The 19,574-nt window shown below is 37.2% G+C and overlaps 1 protein-coding gene across 1 annotated transcript; it reads left to right on the top strand.

Moving 5' to 3' along the window:
* The first annotated feature begins 1,368 nt into the window (after window positions 1–1,368).
* Window positions 1,369–19,415, top strand: LOC131972764 (cytochrome P450 2F2-like). Its single transcript, XM_059334476.1, has 11 exons — window positions 1,369–1,744; window positions 4,722–4,884; window positions 6,680–6,832; window positions 8,814–8,974; window positions 10,305–10,373; window positions 11,083–11,187; window positions 11,341–11,479; window positions 13,029–13,114; window positions 15,391–15,492; window positions 18,669–18,810; window positions 18,918–19,415. Exons 1-11 carry the CDS (start codon window positions 1,583–1,585, stop codon window positions 19,103–19,105), a joined length of 1,470 nt encoding a protein of 489 aa, XP_059190459.1. The 5' UTR covers window positions 1,369–1,582; the 3' UTR covers window positions 19,106–19,415.
* Window positions 19,416–19,574: the final 159 nt, after the last annotated feature.

Here is a 19,574-nt window from a genome sequence, read left to right as displayed (position 1 = left end):
AAATAAATAAACTATAAATGACTCACTCTCTCTCACTCTCTCTCTCTCTCTCTCTCCCTCTTTCTCTCTCTCTCTCTCTCTCTCTCACCGGTAGCCAGCCCCTCCTCTCCGGGGCAGCGGGCCCCTCCCTCCCGCATCACTCTCTCTGTCACCGGACAGCTGCTGGATCTCTCCTCTCTGTCTCATCCTCTCTGACGGAGCTACCAAACTTTGTTTCTGTCAAAGATAACGTGTTGTGTCAGGCTTTCATACAAGCTAATGGACGTTAACATTAGAGCGAGCTTGTTAGGTTACGTTACAAGGCTGTAAACATTGGCTGCGCTGTTTCTTACCTTGCTCTACGTTCACTTTACTAGTCCCAGCTTCACCGTCACCACCTTTTTAAAAAAATATTTGTTCATAAAATCTTTAAGGCCTCCATTTTCTTCTTCTCTTCTTCTCTTTTCTTTCCGTTTCTGAGCACCGGACTTGTGTTTACCGAAGATTTGGAATTTGCCAGCAAAATATATAGTCAACAATAAGATCAAAGAAATTTCTTTTAAAATAATTCACAGAATCTAACCCACTAAAATTTTTCTTCAACGTTTTAAAAAAGATTTAGATTTGAATTGCTTTTTTTGTGAAGGGCACCCTGAAAGTATTTTTCATTTATTTTGGTCTTGCCCTTTTTCGTCTAAGTTCTGGAAAGATATTTGTAACTTCCATTTTTTTTTCAATTGAACCTAATTTGTCCCTTTGTTTTGAAAATATACTGTTTGGTTTCACTGACTTCCCATACACAAAAAAAAAATCAATATTACATTATAAATCTAATTATACTATTGGCAAAATATCACATACATAAATCTCGATACACAAAAAAAAATCCCCTCTTTTCTATATTTATAAGAGAAACCAGGCAGTATATTAATTCTATTAAAGACTCTACTAATTTGAAAGCTGCTAAAACTCTGAATATTTGTAATTTTTATAATATTTTTGTATGACAACCTCTTTATGATTTATTGAAACCCCCTGGCGACGTTCTGATGTATTTTTTTGTATTACACCCCACCCAACTGCCTTAATAAAGTTTATTTAAAAAAAAAAAAAAAAAAACTTCAAATCAAACGGCAACATCAAAGTTTGATCAGTGGCCAAACCATTTTTGTGTTGGGGGTGGGGGGGTTCTTGACCACTAGTTCAAGGACAGTAAGGAAGAAAACAAATAAAAAGCTTTTAATTTATACAGTCTATGCTTTTAACTCAAATAAATATTACACATTTTTTTCCACAAATAGGCCTATTTCATTTTATTTTCCCAGTTCTGGCCCCCCCTACCCTGTGCCCGGGACAGCAGACCCGTTTGTCCCCCCCTATCGGCGGGCGTGGGTGAGGGGCTCCTCCTGGAGCTCAGCGCCTCCCAGAGCAGCGACCCCTCTATGACCCCCACCCGGAGCTCCGCTGCCTATTGTCCAAAAAGTCCGCCAAAAACCAGCGTGGGCCGCTTCAGGACCGCCCCATGCGCTCTGTGGTTATATAATGAAGGGGCCTGAGAAAAACAAGCCACTCATCCTGCCTTTTCAGTTCAGCCCATGACACCATGTTTGCTTCAGTAGTCCTGCTAGGGCTCCTTCTGGTCTTCATCTTCCTTAAACTCACATCCTGGAGACCCAAGAACTTCCCCCCAGGACCCCCTGCCCTGCCGATAGTGGGGAGCATTCTGCACCTGAACCTAGAGAACCCCCTGAAGGACTTCCAGAGGGTAAGAAAAATGACAAATTAATGATGTTGCTCTTCCTACACCTTAGATCAGGGGTGTCAAACTCTGGCCCGCGGGCCAAATTTGGCCCCCAGTGTAATTTTATTTGGCCCGCGAGGCAATATCAAAATATTATATTATTATTGTAAATGAATGACATTGATGTCATTGATGTGTTTTTTATTTGAAATTTGATTTTGCATGTCTGCACTATTTAGTTATATATTGTATGTTTATAAGCGTTGCTGGTTCCATATTTAATGTTAAAGCAAAACATGTTATACCAAATTATTTTATTATTATTGTACTATAAAAGCTGACCCGCCGGTATTATACGGCACATTTACCGCTAATACTAGATTTATTATTGTTATTTTATTTTTAAATGTATTAACCTGTTGAAAAACTTTATTTTGATATTGAAATCAGAAGGATGCAAATAGAAAAGATTTTTATTTAATAAATTAATGCCATTGATGTGTTGTTTTTATTTGAAATTTGATTTTGCATGTCTGCACTATTTAGTTATATATTGTATGTTTATAAGCGTTGCTGGTTCCATATTTAATGTTAAAGCAAAACATGTTTGGTAAATATTAAAAGGTTTATTTGTTCAATGTTGGCCCGCGATTTTATTCAAGTTTTAAATTTTGGCCCATTGTGTATTTGAGTTTGACACCCCTGCCTTAGATCATGGGTCTCAAACTCGCGGCCCGCGGGCCAGTTGCGGCCCTCGTGACGATATTTTGTGGCCCCCACCTTGATATGAAAGTTTAATGTGAGTTTTATATGAATGGCACTTTACCGTGCTGTGTATGGAAGGTCCCTTTAATTCCTTTTTTTTTTTTTTTGGTAATTTTGTGTCTTTTTAAAATAATTTTGTCTTTTTTAAATAATTGTGTGTCTTTTGGTAATTCTGTCTTTTTTTTTGGTGTAATTTTGTGTCTTTTTCGGTAATTATGTGTCTTTTTTAATACTTTTGTGTCTTTTTTTGGTAGTTCTGTGTATTTTTTGGTCATTTTGTGTCTTTTTTGTAATTTTGTGTCTCTTTTAAGTAATTTAGTGTTTTTTCTGTCATTTTGTGTCTTTTTTTAGTAATTTTGTGTCTTTTTTTTTATTATCATTTTGATCCTGCCTCCAGTGGCCCTCAGGTAATTTGAGTTTGAGACCCCTGCCTTAGATGTTTCTTATGTCTTGCCTTAAATTGTAATGACATTGATGTAATTACTAATAGTAGATAAAATGTGTCTAAAAATGGCAAGACTTGTGCACACTTTGCTCCTTTTTCTTACTTATTGGCTCTATGAGTAAAATAAAAACATGTTGAAAAGCCATTTGAATAAATTTGCACTTATATTTAATTTAATATTTACTATATTGAGCTTCTAAGGGTAAATGTTACAACAGGCTACTACTGCTTAAATGTGATTACACAACATTGTTGTTTGTACAGAGTTGACTGATTGTGCAGTTGTCGAGGCCACAATGGGCGTTGGCTAAGTTTGTGAGGAGATTTTGAGATATCAGACATGAGAAAAAATGTAGGTGAAAAGGGCTAGTTGGTGCTGCTATTTCAAACTAATCTGCATCCTCTGCACCAATAGTATTAATATTTTTTATTTTATTAAAAACATTGAGTTTGTTCGTTTCTCATTAAACAATTCTATTAACAATATTTTGTTTTCAGACACTCCTCTGTTAATTGCATAGGTTAATTGTGGTTTCATTTTCATTGTGATATGTTTGTAAGACATTGATTACCAAAGTTTTGAGAAGATATACACTTTATCTGTCAAAAATATACAACATCGTCACAATCATTTCATGGAAATATTTTATTCCAACTTTATGCGCGACTGTGTATAAAACCATTTTAAACCAGAATAAAACCATTTCATATATATTAAATATATATGTACATATACACACACACACACATATATATATATATATATATATAGTATGTGTATATGTACATATATATTTTATATACAGTACAGGCCAAAAGTTTGGACACACCTTCTCATTCAATGCGTTTTTCTTTATTTTCATGACTATTTACATTGTAGATTCTCACTGAAGGCATCAAAACTATGAATGAACACATATGGAATTATGTACTTAACAAAAAAGTGTGAAATAACTGAAAACATGTCTGTATTTTAGATTCCTCAAAGTAACCACCCTTTGCTTACTAGAATATAAGACATGTTTTCAGTTATTTCACACTTTTTTATTAAGTACATAATTCCACATGTGTTCATTAATAGTTTTGAGTCAATAGTCATGAAAATAAAGGAAACGCATTGAATGAGAAGGTGTGTCCAAACTTTTGGCCTGTACTGTATATATAATATATATACATATATACACTACCGGTCAAAAGTTTTAGAACACCCCAATTTTTCCAGCTTTTTATTGAAATTCAAGCAGTTCAAGTCAAATGAACAGCTTGAAAGGGTCCAAAGGTAAGTGGTGAACTGCCAGAGGTAAATAAAAAAAGGTAAGCTTAACCAAAACTGAAAAATAATGTACATTTCAGAATTATACAAGTAGGCCTTTTTCAGGGAACAAGAAATGGGTTAACAACTTAACTCTATGGAGTCTTGGGCTATTTTGTCCATTTTTGAATTATTTTCATGTCTTTGTAAGTCATTTTGTGTCTTTTTTTGGTCATTTTATGTCTTTTTTTAGTCATTTTGTGTCTTTTTTTGTCATTTTGTGTCTTTTTTTAGTCCTTTAGTCCAACATAAAATGTGATTTTGAATCTTTTTTTTACTTTCAAAACACTATCATGCTCAATAAAGAATTTTAAATGTTGCAAATGTGCATTAATTTCAGAGTACACTGAGACATTAAACTGCATCATTTTCAATTAAATTCTGGAAAAGTTGGTGTGTTCTAAAACTTTTGACCAGTAGTGTATATTAGTATGTGTTTTTGTGTGTTCATCTTTGTAAGTTTTCCTGTTTTCTACCAGCTGAGGAAGACTTATGGAGATGTCTACAGTCTGTTCTTCGGTCTCAGACCAGCTGTAGTCATCAATGGGATGAAGGCCATAAAGGAGGCTATGTTGACCAAGGGTGTGGATTTTGCTGGAAGACCCCAGGGCATGTATGTCAATGATGTCACTCAACAGAAAGGTAGAACAGACATGACATATGATTGGGCACTGAATGATTTATTAGTCTCATTTGATATTGTGTGAAGATTATCAAGAGTATGGCGTATTATAAAGTACATCTGGCTCAAAGAAAGTGTATCATAATACATTTTTCTTAACTTTATTTTAGGTTATCACAGAAAAATTACAGATTAGCAACAACACATAATTTTAAAGGAGGGACACAAGCTTGTGTTATGTAACATTATGTAACAGGTCATTACTGACTATTCTATTTATTAGTCTCATTTGATATTGTGTGAAGATTATCAAGAGTATGGTGTATTATAAAGTACATCTGGCTCAAAGAAAGTGTATCATAATACATTTTTCTTAACTTTATTTTAGTTTATCACAGAAAAATTACAGATTAGCAACAACGCACAATTTTAACCCATTGCCTAATCGCCTAAAACGCCTGTAAAACCTCTGGGTGATTTTAAAATAAGCCCCTAAAACCTGAAGTTTGTGTCAACACTTCCTACTAAATAATAGATTTTTCAGCCTCTGTAGCAGATAGAAATGAAATTAAAAACGTATTTGAGAGCTTATACAAATACTACAAAACGACGTATCCGCTTTCCAGGCTTCAGTGGGTTAAAGGGGGGACACAAGCATATGTTATGTAACATTATGTAACAGGTCATTACTGACTATTCATCACCTTCATTGAGCCATTACATCCATCCAGGCAGTTATTCAGTCTTCAAACTTGCCTGCACTCAGGAACCTCAGGAATTCTTTTGAAAAAGCAGCTGCCCATTCACAGGACATAGTTGTTATTCTAACCACAAGTCTTTTCAAAAACAGGCTGCTCCTATTTCCTGGTTACTGTGTCCTCATCCCTGTTGCCTAGTCCCAGGCTGCCTTCTTATTGATATTTTACACCAGACCTGGGCATTGGGCGGCCCGCGTGAGGTTACCAAGAAATTAGAAATCAATATAACCGCAGTGCTTTTATTTTGAAAAAAAAAAATAGCAAACATTATCAATAGCACTAGAGCTAACAAGCACTTTTACTATAGTTAAGACAACAAATATAGCCACTAATATATATGACAGAATAAAATAAACTCTAACAAACCTTGTGTCCTGTCAGTCAGCCACTATAGAAGCCTTTTGATACTTTATATCAACTTTATATGAATTACCGGTTATTTCCTGACACTACCTTTTAAAATTAAAGCACCCGTTTTACACTGGACGACACCTTTTCAAAATAAAAGCATCACAACATTGTAAAACACCTTGAAAATGTACAAACATGAAAAAACAAGCTATAATACAAAAACACAAATAGGAACCTTGCTAAAGGTCATTTACAGTTGTGTTTAAAATAAGTGTGTCTTTTTTTAGTCCTTTAGTCCAACATAAAATGTGATTTTGAATCTTTTTTTTTACTTTCAAAACACTATCATGCTCAATAAAGAATTTTAAATGTTGCAAATGTGCATTAATTTCAGAGTACACTGGGACATTAAACTGCATAATTTTCAATTAAATTCTGGAAAAGTTGGTGTGTTCTAAAACTTTTGACCAGTAGTGTATATACCACATACATACATACATAAAAAAATAAACAACATTTAATATAATAACACAGGGGGATGGGAGACATTACCACATAATATAGTTTGATGCGATTTAGAACAACATCTTACACAATGACAAGATGTGCGAGATCAGACACATAATTGTAATTGACCCAATATAAACCAACGCATCATGACAATGATATGACATGAAAACTGTTTGTCTCACTACACCTGTTGCAGGAATACTTCTGGCAGATTACGGCTCTGGTTGGAGGGAACAGCGTCGCTTTACTCTGATGACCTTGAGGAACTTTGGTCTGGGGAAGAACTCAATGGAGGAGAGGATTCATGCAGAGTTAGAGTACATCATGGACCAACTGGATGAGAGCGTTGGTATGTAGGCCTGGTCAACTTTAATCTGTGACTCTGAGCAGCACAAGTACAATGATATTATTTACCGTATTTTCCGCACTATAAGGCGCACCGGAGTATAAGCCGCAGCAGCTAAATTGAATGATGTGTACATATATAAGCCGCACTGGACTATAAGCCGCAGGTGTTTTAATGTTTAATCACCATATGTAAGGGTTGGTGCACAGAGGGGATTGTGGGGAAAGAGACGGCTGCTTGAGGAAGCTTCTTTTACAGCCAGATTGACTGTCTTTAACTTAAAAGCTGCATCATATGCATTTCTACCTTTGTTTTCCATAATGACGGTTTGTGCATGAAAACTTCCTTTGCACAAACTATCTCGCTCTCGTAATGTCGGTCTGTCTCTCGTTCTGTCTCTCGGTCTGTCTCTCGTTCTGTCTCTCGTTCTGTCTCTCGTTCTGTCTCTCGTACAGGCGGCAATCTCCGTGTCTGAGCATGGAGGCCACCAGGAAGTGCATAAAGCCTGCAATTCACAGAAAATTCCAGTAGAGGGTGCTAAGTTTGGCTGCAAAAGAAATCTGCCCATTCATTTCAGTGCTAAATTTGAAAACTTCTCACTTGATTTATTACCTCAGAAAAAATTTTCATTGACAACATTATGGTCTCAATCGCTAGTAAAAAATCTTCTTCAAGACAATTTGATGTCAATAGTTCTAATAATGGCCCCATTTAGAAGAAAATAGAAGATAAAGAATCGTATGATTTGGGGCGTTTCTAGCTTTGATTGACAGGTCACTGACAAGGCGAGCCGTCACCAGGAGAGAAGCAGAGCAATGCGTATCCATGGAAACGTGTCAGTAAAGTTACATATAACGTTATATAGATAGAAAAGAGGACGTTTAGCGGTTTGGTCTCATAACTTTGACCCTTTCACACTATATTTTCACTTAATGTTTATTTGAACGTTTTGTTCATTAAATGTCTTGTTCAGTGTTTGGTTGGACTAACAGACACTCCAAGGAGTCGCTGCTCAGTTTTCTGAGGTCAGAAAGATACATTTTGTTTTTGTTTTTTTGCTAGCTAAAACTAACATCCCAGTTAATGCTCCAGCTAATGCTAACATGAATTAGCAGCGACTTCTCTCAGTCAGGTTGAGGTGTAGAGAGGCTGTAGTCAGTGATCAGATCCCTCGCGCTCCGCCACAGTCCAATTATGGTCTGCTCCGCGTATCGGAAACAAGATGGCGACGCAAGATGGCGACTAGTATAACGCTGAACTCGAGGCTTCCAACGGGCAGTCCACAAACCAACGGGTGACGTCACGGTGACTACGTCCATTATTTATATACAGTCTATGCTCTCGTACCACTCTCGGTTTCACTTTTACTTTCGCGCGCTACCTGTTTCACTCTTTTCCGGCGCCCTGCCAGATTGGCTCGGGGTCCTTCGTCTGAGGCATAGAGCCCATAGAGTTAAAGTTGGTGGACTGTAACCTGTAAAATCCATAGATTTAGGAGGTAACCTAGTGGCCGTTAGCTGTAAAAATCCATAGATTAGCCGCACCGTTATATAAGCCGCAGAATCGAAAAATGGGGGAAAAGGCGCGGCTTATAGTCCGAAAATTACGGTAGATTGTTACAGTTGGATTTTGTCCATACATTAGTGTCAGGTTGACTTTTGCATTGTGCTATTGTTAGTTTCATTCATTCATTCATTATCCTTAACCGATTATCAGCACTCTGTCGCTAGGGGCTGGAGCTGATCCCAGCTGACATCCCAGGTGTCCAGACTATCACAGGGCTGACACATAGAGACAGACAATCACACTCTCATTCACTCCTACGGGCAATTTAGAGTCACCAATTAAACCTAAGTGCATGTTTTCGGACTGTGGGAGGAAGCCGGAGTACCCGGAGAGAACCCACGCTGTTAGTTTCATGTTCTTTTAAATTTTTGTTTGTAAAACGCTGTGTTACACTTTGTCAACATTTTGTCTTTCACAGGTAAATCCTTCAGTCCTCAGGTTATGTTCCACAATGCATCCTCCAACATCATCTGCCAGGTTCTGTTTGGAAAACGCTACGAGTATGATGATGATTTCATCAAAGTGATCGTTCAATGTTTTACTGAGAACGGCAAGCTGGCCAATGGACCATGGGCTATGGTGAGTCAAAGCCTGTTTCTGCTTTCAAAGCTGCTTCACTAATATGAATATGAAGGAATCCACAGCTAAGAGTGTAACTGAACTAGCAGGTATAGTGTTGACCATGTTCACAATCTTAGTTTACTAATGTACAATGTGTACTATTGAAGCTTGTGTAAAAATACATGTACTTTGTCATGCTAATGCAGAGCTGGGCATTGGGTTGTGGCATTTGGCAGTGCTTTTATTTTGAAAAAAATAGCAAATATTATCATTAGCACTAGAGCTAACAACACTTTTACTATAGTTAAGACAACAAATATAGCCACTAATATGTATGACAGAATAAAATAAACTCTAACAAACCTTGTGTCCTGTCAGCCACTATAGAAGCCTTTTCATACTTTATATCAACTTTATATGAATTACGACGCACTCGTTATTTTTTACCGTTCGTTTTTTCATTTATCCGTTCTACCGGTTATTTCCTGTCACTACCTTTCAAAATTAAAGCACCCGTTTTACACTGGACGACACCTTTTCAAAATAAAAGCATCACAACATTGTAAAACACCTTGAAAATGTACAAACATGAAAAAACAAGCTATAATACAAAAACATAAATAGGAACCTTGCTAAAGGTCATTTACAGTTGTGTTTAAAATAAATGGAATAGTGATATAGTGATTGGAGTATTTACTACTTTTTACTGCTATACTTGATTTACTCCACATTAACAGTCTCATCATAACATGTGTTCCTATCAGTAGCAGCTCAAAACCAGATAATTTACTGTATTTTATAAAGCGATTACATTAATATTGAGCAGAATTTAGTTCAGAGTTTTGGTCCGGCCCCTGCAACCTTCGTGGTATTGGTCATGTGGCCCCTTGGGAAAATTAATTGCCCACCCCTGTGCTAATGTCAAGGTATAGTGAAGATCAGGGTTTGGATGAGAGACTGTGGCCACACCATTCTTCAGAGCCTCTTAAAGTACAGCATTTTCACACCATCCATAGTCATTCAACACTTCTGAGGCAGTTGTTGGTGTATTGTTATCTCTTTCTTCAGCTTGAAGAACTTCTCCACCTTTCCTAAACACCATTTAGGTGTTGTTGTTAAACTAAATATAGAATTTTAGCTTGCAAATTAATTTGTTGAAGAAGTATTTCCAGCAGTTCATTTTTCTACTACTACTTTCCTACTTTCCATTCAAGTGAAAATCCCAAATTATCCCAAATAAAATTCCTCGATGTCACCATCGGACTCATGTTTGCTGGGATATGTTAAGATAAAATCATTTTGTCAGGAAGCAGATTCAAATTCCAATTGACTTTTCTTTTTCCTACAGCTGTACGACACTTTTCCCCTGATTCGTGGCCTGCCACTGCCCTTCAAAAAGGGATTTAAGAATCTTTACGTAGGTTGATTTTATATTTTTATCTACATGCTCAAACATTCACACACACACACACACACACACACACACACACACACACACAGGTTTTTGTGTTTCACGGGGACCAACATTTTATTCATCATGTGTGGGGACCACCCTTTCTGAATGTTGTACAGCTATGAAAAAAATCAAGTATAACCACCATGGCTTTGTTAGCTTATACACAACTTCAAATATCAGAAATAAAGAAGTAATTGCTACACCATGTCAGCTGGGGACTTGGGAAAAATCGATTTTACATAGTTTATGGGGACCACATTTGAATATTATGCTAATTTATTTGCATGATTCACACAAGGTCCCCACGAATGAAATGTGTTTAATGGCGTCCTTGCACCATGTGTATTATTAATGATAAATGGCAAGTATCTGTATTATCAAATGAGGGTCAATGAATTTGAATATTGATAGAACCCATCTAATTTTAGTTTTGTCTACTAAATGTAGTCTCAGCACATTGATATTGCACACTCACATAAATGGTATGAAAACACTTTTATTGAGTCCAGTTAAACAAATTGCCTCAGGTGAGGTTAAATGGCGCACACACACACACACACACACACACACACACACACACATGTATTTATAGTGACAACCACAACATATTCATTTTAGCAGTGAGAAAATGAATGATTGTGAATGTTTACTTGTGATGTATGTTATTCAGACTTGCCTGAATCTCGCAGCTGGTTTGGTGAAAGAACACAAGAAGACCAGAGATCCTGGAGAGCCTCGAGACCTTGTTGACTGCTATCTGGATGAACTGGATAAGGTGTGTGTGTTTGTTAAGAGTTAAGATTACTGATTGTTTGTGCGTATGTGGACCCTTTCATGCCCCATGGGTTAAATTTGTGGGTTTCGGTAAGGAGTTGTTGTATGTTATTAATATTGGTTTAGCTTAAAACAACCCCTCTCATCTTTTTAGACACGCAAGGATGGTTCTTTCCTTTCGGAAGACCGACTGTTGATGCATACTCTGGATCTGCACTTTGCTGGGACTGACACTACCTCCAACACCCTGCTGACTGGTTTCCTCTATCTATCCACCTTCTCACACATACAGGGTATGTCTGCACAAGTAAATTACTTTTCTGCCATTGGCTCCAGTACGGAAGCGCATTGCATTCACTGGATAAAAAAAAAATAGACACCTTATCTCGTAATTACGAGATCCTGATCTCATAATTACGAGATCTTTTCTTATAATTACGAGATCTTTTCTCGTAATTAAAAAAACGATTTATTGCCTTAATCTGACTATAACTGGACAACGGAAGTGCATGTAAACATGTTAGTCCGACTGATGTTGGAGTTCTCCAACTCCGACCCAGATAATGCGGTTGGAATAGGATTTTTGCCGGCATGTATGACAAGACAATGCTCCGCATGCTCCACCACCGCGCTGGCGTTTGACCCCGGAACAAAAACATCCAAGAAAGCCGGTCGCACATTAGCAGGTTGCATTAACTGGTCGCATTAACCGGTCGCATTAGCTAGTCACATTAGCCGGTTACATTAGCCGGTCACATTAGCCGGTCGCACATTAGCGGGTTGCATTAGCCGGTCGCACATTAGCGGGTTGCATTAACTGGTCGCATTAACTGGTCGCATTAGCTAGTCACATTAGCTGGTCACATTAACCGGTCGCATTAGCTAGTCACATTAGCCGGTCACATTAGCCGGTTACATTATCCGGTCATATTAGCCAGTCGCACATTAGCGGGTTGCATTAACTGGTCGCATTAACCGGTCGCATTAGCTAGTCACATTAGCCGGTTACATTATCCGGTCACATTAGCGGGTTGCATTAACTGGTCACATTAACAGGTCGCATTAGCTAGTCACATTAGCCGGTTACATTAGCCGGTCGCACATTAGCGGGTTGCATTAACTGGTTGCATTAACCAGTCGCATTAGCCAGTCACATTAGCTGGTCGCACATTAGCGGGTTGCATTAACTGGTCACATTAACCAGTCGCATTAGCTAGTCACATTAGCCGGTTACATGGTTAACTGGGTTAACTGGGCCGGTTAGCCGGTTAACTGGGACAAGGACAGAAGTCCGATTAGACGCCAATATGGATTTTTAAGCATAGCTCGATTAAACTGTGCGGTAACACTTTACAGTAACCCTCATTTATAAATGTTAAACAGATAGTTTATTAATGTTAAATCATCATTTATAAACCGTATATAGGCCATTTAGAATGGTAAATACATAATTTATTAATGTTTAACTTACTAAATCATATATAAATGACAAATAGATGGTTAATTAATGTAAGTTTATAGTTACTTTACCATTAACAAACAATTAAATTATAATTAATAGTTTATTAATAGTTTTAGTTGCACTCATTATAACATTTTTAACACCATATTAAGTATGTTAATGATTTTGAAACGATTCAAATTCCTTCAAGAAATTGGTTGAAAATATTTAATGATTAAATGTGTTTAGCATTTTGTAAATGGTTAATAATTGGTTTATAAACCATCTATAAACATCACTTAGATGGTTATTGTAAAGTGTTACCAACTGTGCATGTAAACAAACATTCTACATTTTATTTGTATTGACAATGATTATTTTCTCTCTGCTGTATCTCACAGAGCGCTGTCAGCAGGAGATAGACAGTGTGTTGGGAGGGAAGGATAAGGCCAGCTTTGACGACAGACACAACATGCCTTATGTGCAGGTATAGAGAGATTCCTCATAATATTTTCACTTTAAACTCACATTTATTTGTACACAAAAGTCTGAGAATATTTGTTAAAACAGGACAACAAGTTTTCTAAAGGTAGGGACCATTTACAAAAGTGTCTTCATGGTAGATGTAACAAACCACTTTTTGGTTTTGTGAAATGCTGTTTCTCGTTTTGTCCACCAGAGGGCAGCTTGTGTTTGTTTTGTGGATTAAATCTTAAAAAATCATTAAAAGGTGTGTTTAAAATACATTCTAACATGATTTGGGTATAAAAATATTATTCATGATTTAAGTTTATGGTAAAAATGTAATTCTTCTGTTTTTTTTTATGTGCCCATTTTTGAGCTAATGTTAGAAATGAGCTTTTGTTTTGAAGGATCGCTAAATCTCTTCCTACTTCCTGGCGGTATTGTGTCTTGCGGTAAAACGGTAAAACCAAGCAATTGCAACGGTACGAGCTGACGGTAAAGGCAGTAGAAGCTAAAGTAAATAAAGGTAACAAAAGGAAAATAAATCCGTGACGGTAACACAAGAACAAAACGGCGAAGGCTGACTATAATAGCAACCCCCCGAGGAGGCACAAGGTAGAGTGTTTAGTGTTTTAGTCTAGACGGATTTCAGAAAAAGGGCCTTCTATAAGAAGTGAGGAGCATTTATGGGTACAAGTCAAGACATATTTCAAGGCTGCTGAGTCCAAAAAAAAGGTTCCCAAGCGAAATTTTGAGTTTTTGACCTTCTCATTTGTATCAAATGGCCAATTGCCCATCTTGCACAGTCATTGGACCATTTCCCCTTAGTTTTTTTGTAAGTAGGCAATCAAGATGAGGAAATTAAGTTTCTGGATCTATAGTCTAGGGTCAGAGCAAGGATATAGTGGAGGCTCAGTGTCTTTTTTATGTATATATATATATATATATATGCAAAATACCAACTGGAACATTTAAAAGTGATATTGATTGAACATTTATGTCGGCTTTAAAAAAACCACACACATAATGCTTAATTTCAACTTAAAAGTTGGTATTTTGCATATATATATAAATATACATAAAAAAGACACTGAGCCTCCACTATATCCTTGCTCTGACCCTAGACTATAGATCTAGAAACTTAATTTCCTCATCTTGATTGCCTACTTACAAAAAAACTAAGGGGAAAATGGTCCAACAACTGAGCAAGATGGGCAATTTGGCCGCCATATTGATATGCAAATGAGAAGGTCAAAAACTCAAAATTTCGCTTGGGAACCAATTTTTTTGGATTCAGCACTGTAACTGTATTTTCTTTATTTTATGTACTACAGTTCTCACGTTGGTTTCACGTTGATTTATGGACTTAATAAGGAGCTTGTATGGAAATAAACATTGTGAAAACCATCAGTCGGGTCCACCATCTTTCGGAGGGTATGCTACAGTAGATTAAATGCAGTGTTTCCCACACATAGACCATTCTGTGGCGCACCCCCACATAATGGAGACCGACCGCCACAAAATGATTCTGTTATTTTTTTCTCCTCTCTAGGGGATGAAAAAAACTGTAACGTCCGTAACGTTAGCCTACGCACAGAAAACACCGCATTCACATCAATAAATAAATGTTTTACAATGAACCAGGCCGATCTCAGAGCTGTCAAGACTCTCCGGTCACGTTAAGGCATATTGAATGGTTGCCGTAAATGCCGTTAACGGGACGAGAGCAGTCCAAACGGCTGCTTCAAGCTAGCTACATCGAGGGTAGGTTCGCTTCCTGTTTTCAAAGTAAAAGCACAAATTCTATCGTTGTAAAGGGCAACGGGTGTTTTATTTTTGTAAATGTAACCGGAAGTGCGTTGCTCACGATGGCTAGCTTGAGTAGCGTAACAAAAGTAAGTAATATACATTGGTACGTCATGCCAATAAAGCCAATTGAATTGAATCAAAAGTGTAAACAGCTGGTATTTAGACAAATTACGACCCACTGGGGATCTAAGTGGCTACTTTCTCGTCTAAAAATGTTTGAAATGTCAATAAAGTGATATATTTAAAGAATTTAGGACTTTACCGGTGTCAGTGGAGCACCACAAATTGCTATCTGGTCTGTGGGAAACACTGAATTGTAACCACTGCTTATGAACAGCACTTTTCACAATCTTTTTTGCCTGCTTGTGAGCTTATTGATGACGGGGTCCCATATTCCAAGTTTATTTGTCTGTGTTTCTGTGTGAGCCTGCATCGGCTTCGAGTCAAATAAAGCCAAAGAACATGTTGTCTAAATCTCTCCTCCTCCAGGCTGTGATCCATGAAGTGCAGAGAGTAGCCAACACTGTTCCCCTCAGCATCCCCCACTGTACCACCAAGGACACGGAGCTCATGGGATATTCCATTCCCAAGGTAGGAAGCACCTGTATCAGCACACCACCTTGTGTAGTTTATTGTTTATTGTTTACTGTTAAAAAGATCCCCATTAGCTGTCACCAAAAGTGGGAGGAGCTAGTCTTCCTGGGGTCCACAAGACAAAACAAAAATCACTTAACAATTAAACATTGTAGACATTATTATATACGTCATCAGAAATCATTCCGAATAAGTTATTCCTTTCATATCTATTACATTAATTCTCACTTTCATACAGTAAATATGTTAATTCACTACTCACAAATTTAAATAGTGCATTCTCAAGTAATAATTAAAAGATACTTTACTATTCTGTTCACGTACGCTACTGGTCAAAAGTTTTAGAGCACACCAACTTTTCCAGAATTTAATTGAAAATGATGCAGTTTAATGTCTCAGTGTACTCTGAAATTAATGCACATTTGCAACATTTAAAATTCTTTATTGAGCATGATAGTGTTTTGAAAGTAAAAAAAAGATTCAAAATCACATTTTATGTTGGACTAAAGGACTAAAAAAGACAAAATGACAAAAAAGACACAAAATGACTAAAAAAAGACACAAAATGACCAAAAAAAGACACAAAATGACTTCAAAAATGGACAAAATAGCCCAAGACTCCATAGAGTTAAGTTGTTCACCCATTTCTTGTTCCCTGAAAAAAGGCCTACTTGTATAATTCTGAAATGTACATTATATTTTACCTTTTTTTATTTACCTCTGGCAGTTCACCACTTACCTTTGTAGCCTTTCAAGGTGTTGATTTGACTTGAACTGCTTGATTTTCAATAAAAAACTGGAAAAATTGCGGTGTTCTAAAACTTTTGACCGGTAGTGTATATTCAGTGGGCAATTATTCCAATAACTGATAGCATGATAAATAACTGTTCTCTTTAATAATTTGATTTTGGACATGGTAACATCATCTGACCACCATTAGCTGACCTTGTCACATAAGTAGTAAGGTGATGTTTACTATGGAACAAAAATGAATTTTCTGCTTATTCTAATTCACATTTGATTTGACTGATCAGCAGTTCAGTGTCTTTCAATGTGGGTTTTTCAAACAGATTACCAGACTGTTTGTACAATACTTAAATAATGCTAGGAATTTTTAACCTTTTACAAATATCTTTCCTCGATCCTCTGTATCAGAATCAGAATCAGAAATACTTTATTGATACCCGGGGGGGAAGTTGCTTTGTTACAGTTGCTGCTGTAGAAGATGATAATATCAGAAATTTTATTGAGTAGGATAAACCCCTTGAGAGGAATCCTCTCGTTTTCGAGGGGGTCCTAAAGTACATTACAAAACAAAACACTCAACAATTTACAGACATACAACAACAAAGACAACAGGCATCAACACAAACATAACAAACAAAAAATGAACACAAGAATAATCACAACCTCTCAATGGCCACAAGTTGGCCATAACATTAGCATAGTAAAACTGAAAGAAGTAACATAATATTATTGGAAATTGAAATTGCATTTTTAAAAATTAAAAAAATAAAATAAATATGACATAATATTATCTGAAACATGTGCAGTTTAACTCAAAATAAGAAGACAGGGCATATTTAAAACTATGAAAAGACGTCAATGATCGTTTGTTTAAAGGAAGATTATTCCTCCGATGGCGCTTTGAACTTAAATGCTTTTTTACCAATTGTTTTGTTCACTGTAAGAATGAAAAAGAAGTACTGAGATGAGTGAATATAAAGTAATTCTGTAAATTAAATTAAATTAAAAAAGCATTCTACACTTAAAGACAATGTAATTGAATTATTGCACATGATTTCTATAGAAGGTCCTTATTGTACAGATAATTATTATAAATAAAGTTATGTAGCTACCTGTCCAGTAGTACCTGACCAATAATGTTATGAACTTTATTGGTCAGGACCCCCTTTAAAACTACGGGATCTGTATTAGGATTTCCTCATCTGAATCCTTTAGTGTTCAACTGATTGAAAGTCAAAAATCAGCATGTGTTTCCAGTTGATTGGGATTTTACTGTAATACGTTATTGCCCGATAAAAATGTACCATTTGCAATCAGTTTTAACTACCTAAACTACCTCTACCTAAAACCTAGAGTTTACATTTCCAAACAAGAAATATGTGTCAAATTGTACTGTTTTTAATAGGATAAAATGGCACCAAGAGTATTATACAATTTGTGTACTTTTACAAAAAAACACTTTTTATTATTATTTTCTTTTTACATGATTTGCTAGTTAGTGGTATTTACACTATGAGAGAGGACATTGTATTCCTTTATAGGGGCTGTATTACATTTTGATCAGGTTAAATGCAAATTTTTATCACATTTTCAGGCATTACATTTTAAGAAAATTGTTACATTATCATAGCCTGGCTAACACCAGACCAAATCTCATTTGAGATTAGGTCTGGAAACCAGCCGTTCATTTCTCCGTAGAGGAGGTGTGGTTTACGATCCTCCGGAGCCGTTTATTGGACGCTTAGAATGTCTATCAAAGCGTCTGTAGGTAGCTCTTAGCCAATCAGATCAGTTATACCAGATGACGTAGTAGAGCAAACAGAGATGGATGTTTGTTGTGTGTGTGTCTGTGAGAGAGTGTTGCTTGCTGCTTTGCTTCTCCAGTTCTCGCTTTCTGCAAGATTATTTATTTTCACGCTTTATTCCCCCTCATGTCATTCTGCCACACACATCCACTGATTTTATGGGCAATAAACAAGCTGCTGCGGGCCTCTCGGCGGCTCCGCTGTCCGCGGTAGCGGGGCTATTAGCCGCTAGTGGCTATTAGCTATTAGCCGCTAGCGGCACTAATAGCCGCTAGCGACGCTAATAGCCCCGCTACCATAACGCCGGTGATCTCAGCGGAGCCGCCGAGAGACCTTTCGCCTTTCAACTTTCACTCTAAACTATTTAAAACACCATCTACAGCTAAAGAGAGTTTCGCGTCTGCAGCAGCCATGTTGGATCCGTAAAGCTTCCAAGTGCCGAGTAGTACGCGTCATCGTCTCACCGTCCCTCCCCGCTCTGTGATTGGATCCCTAAAACAGGGCTAACAAACTGGCTAGGTTGCCAGACCGTCTGGAGGTTCGAAATTAAATTTGAGCGCGCAAGGCAGTATGGGTATACCCAGGCTAACATTATCAGGTACTTCCTCTTTTTCTCCTCAGGGTACTCTGATCCTCTCTAACCTGACCTCAGTGCTGAGCGAGGAGGGACAGTGGAAATATCCCAATGAATTCAACCCTGAGAACTTCCTCAATGACCAGGGAGAGTTTGTGAAGCCAGAGGCCTTCATGCCTTTCTCTGCAGGTATGAGAGCATTAAAAAACAAACAGCATGTGTCTCATTCTGTCACACCTGCAGGGTGGGTTTAATCAAAGTTTTACAGATAACTTTGAGGTCTTTTTATGTCTCAGGTCCTCGAGTGTGTCTTGGAGAGGGTCTGGCTCGCATGGAGCTCTTCCTCATCATTGTGACTATGCTGAGGAAGTTTAAGTTCACCTGGCCTGAGGATGCAGGAGAACCAGACTACACTCCGGTCTACGGAGTCACTCTGACTCCTAAACCTTATCACATGAAAATCCAACTCAGGGAGACGCAGTAAGGCCACTTCTAATGGTAAATAATGTAGTGAACTTTAGGGCATCAGACAACAACCAACCAATATATTCCAACCAACCAGTGCCTTTTTTTGTCACTATACGCATGTACAATGGGGTTAAAAGATGACTCCAAAAGCAGTGCGACAATAAATAAAATGTATATAAAATATAAAAATATAGAATATAAACCAACATGGTCTCACAGGAATCCGTGAAATAGCCACAGATTTCGTTTAACTCAAAATCCGTGGAATAGCCACGGAATCGCTCAAATTTCCGTGAAACTGACACGGATTTCGCTACAATGCAAGTTAATGACAGTCATATCCCGTGGCTATTCCAACACACAAAGTGATTATGTACATTCACTGAGTGAATATTTAGAAAATAAAACATATATTTCTCGCTAGAAATGTGATCAAAATCCATTTTTATGCAGAAACTAAGTCAAAATATTGATTTTTTTCACTA

The sequence above is a fragment of the Centropristis striata genome, chromosome 6, assembly GCF_030273125.1.
Source record: "Centropristis striata isolate RG_2023a ecotype Rhode Island chromosome 6, C.striata_1.0, whole genome shotgun sequence".
NCBI classification, from domain to species: Eukaryota; Metazoa; Chordata; class Actinopteri; order Perciformes; family Serranidae; genus Centropristis; species Centropristis striata.
This window is presented reverse-complemented; position numbering and strand designations above follow the sequence as displayed.

Excerpts from the sequence above, each read along its gene's own strand:
- LOC131972764 (XM_059334476.1), top strand. The coding sequence starts at position 1,583 with ATGTTTGCTTCAGTAGTCCTGCTAGGGCTCCTTCTGGTCTTCATCTTC. Across the intron at positions 11,188-11,340 it reads ATCTGGATGAACTGGATAAG|ACACGCAAGGATGGTTCTTT; the intron begins GTGTGTGTGTTT and ends TCATCTTTTTAG. Across the intron at positions 11,480-13,028 it reads CACCTTCTCACACATACAGG|AGCGCTGTCAGCAGGAGATA; the intron begins GTATGTCTGCAC and ends TGTATCTCACAG.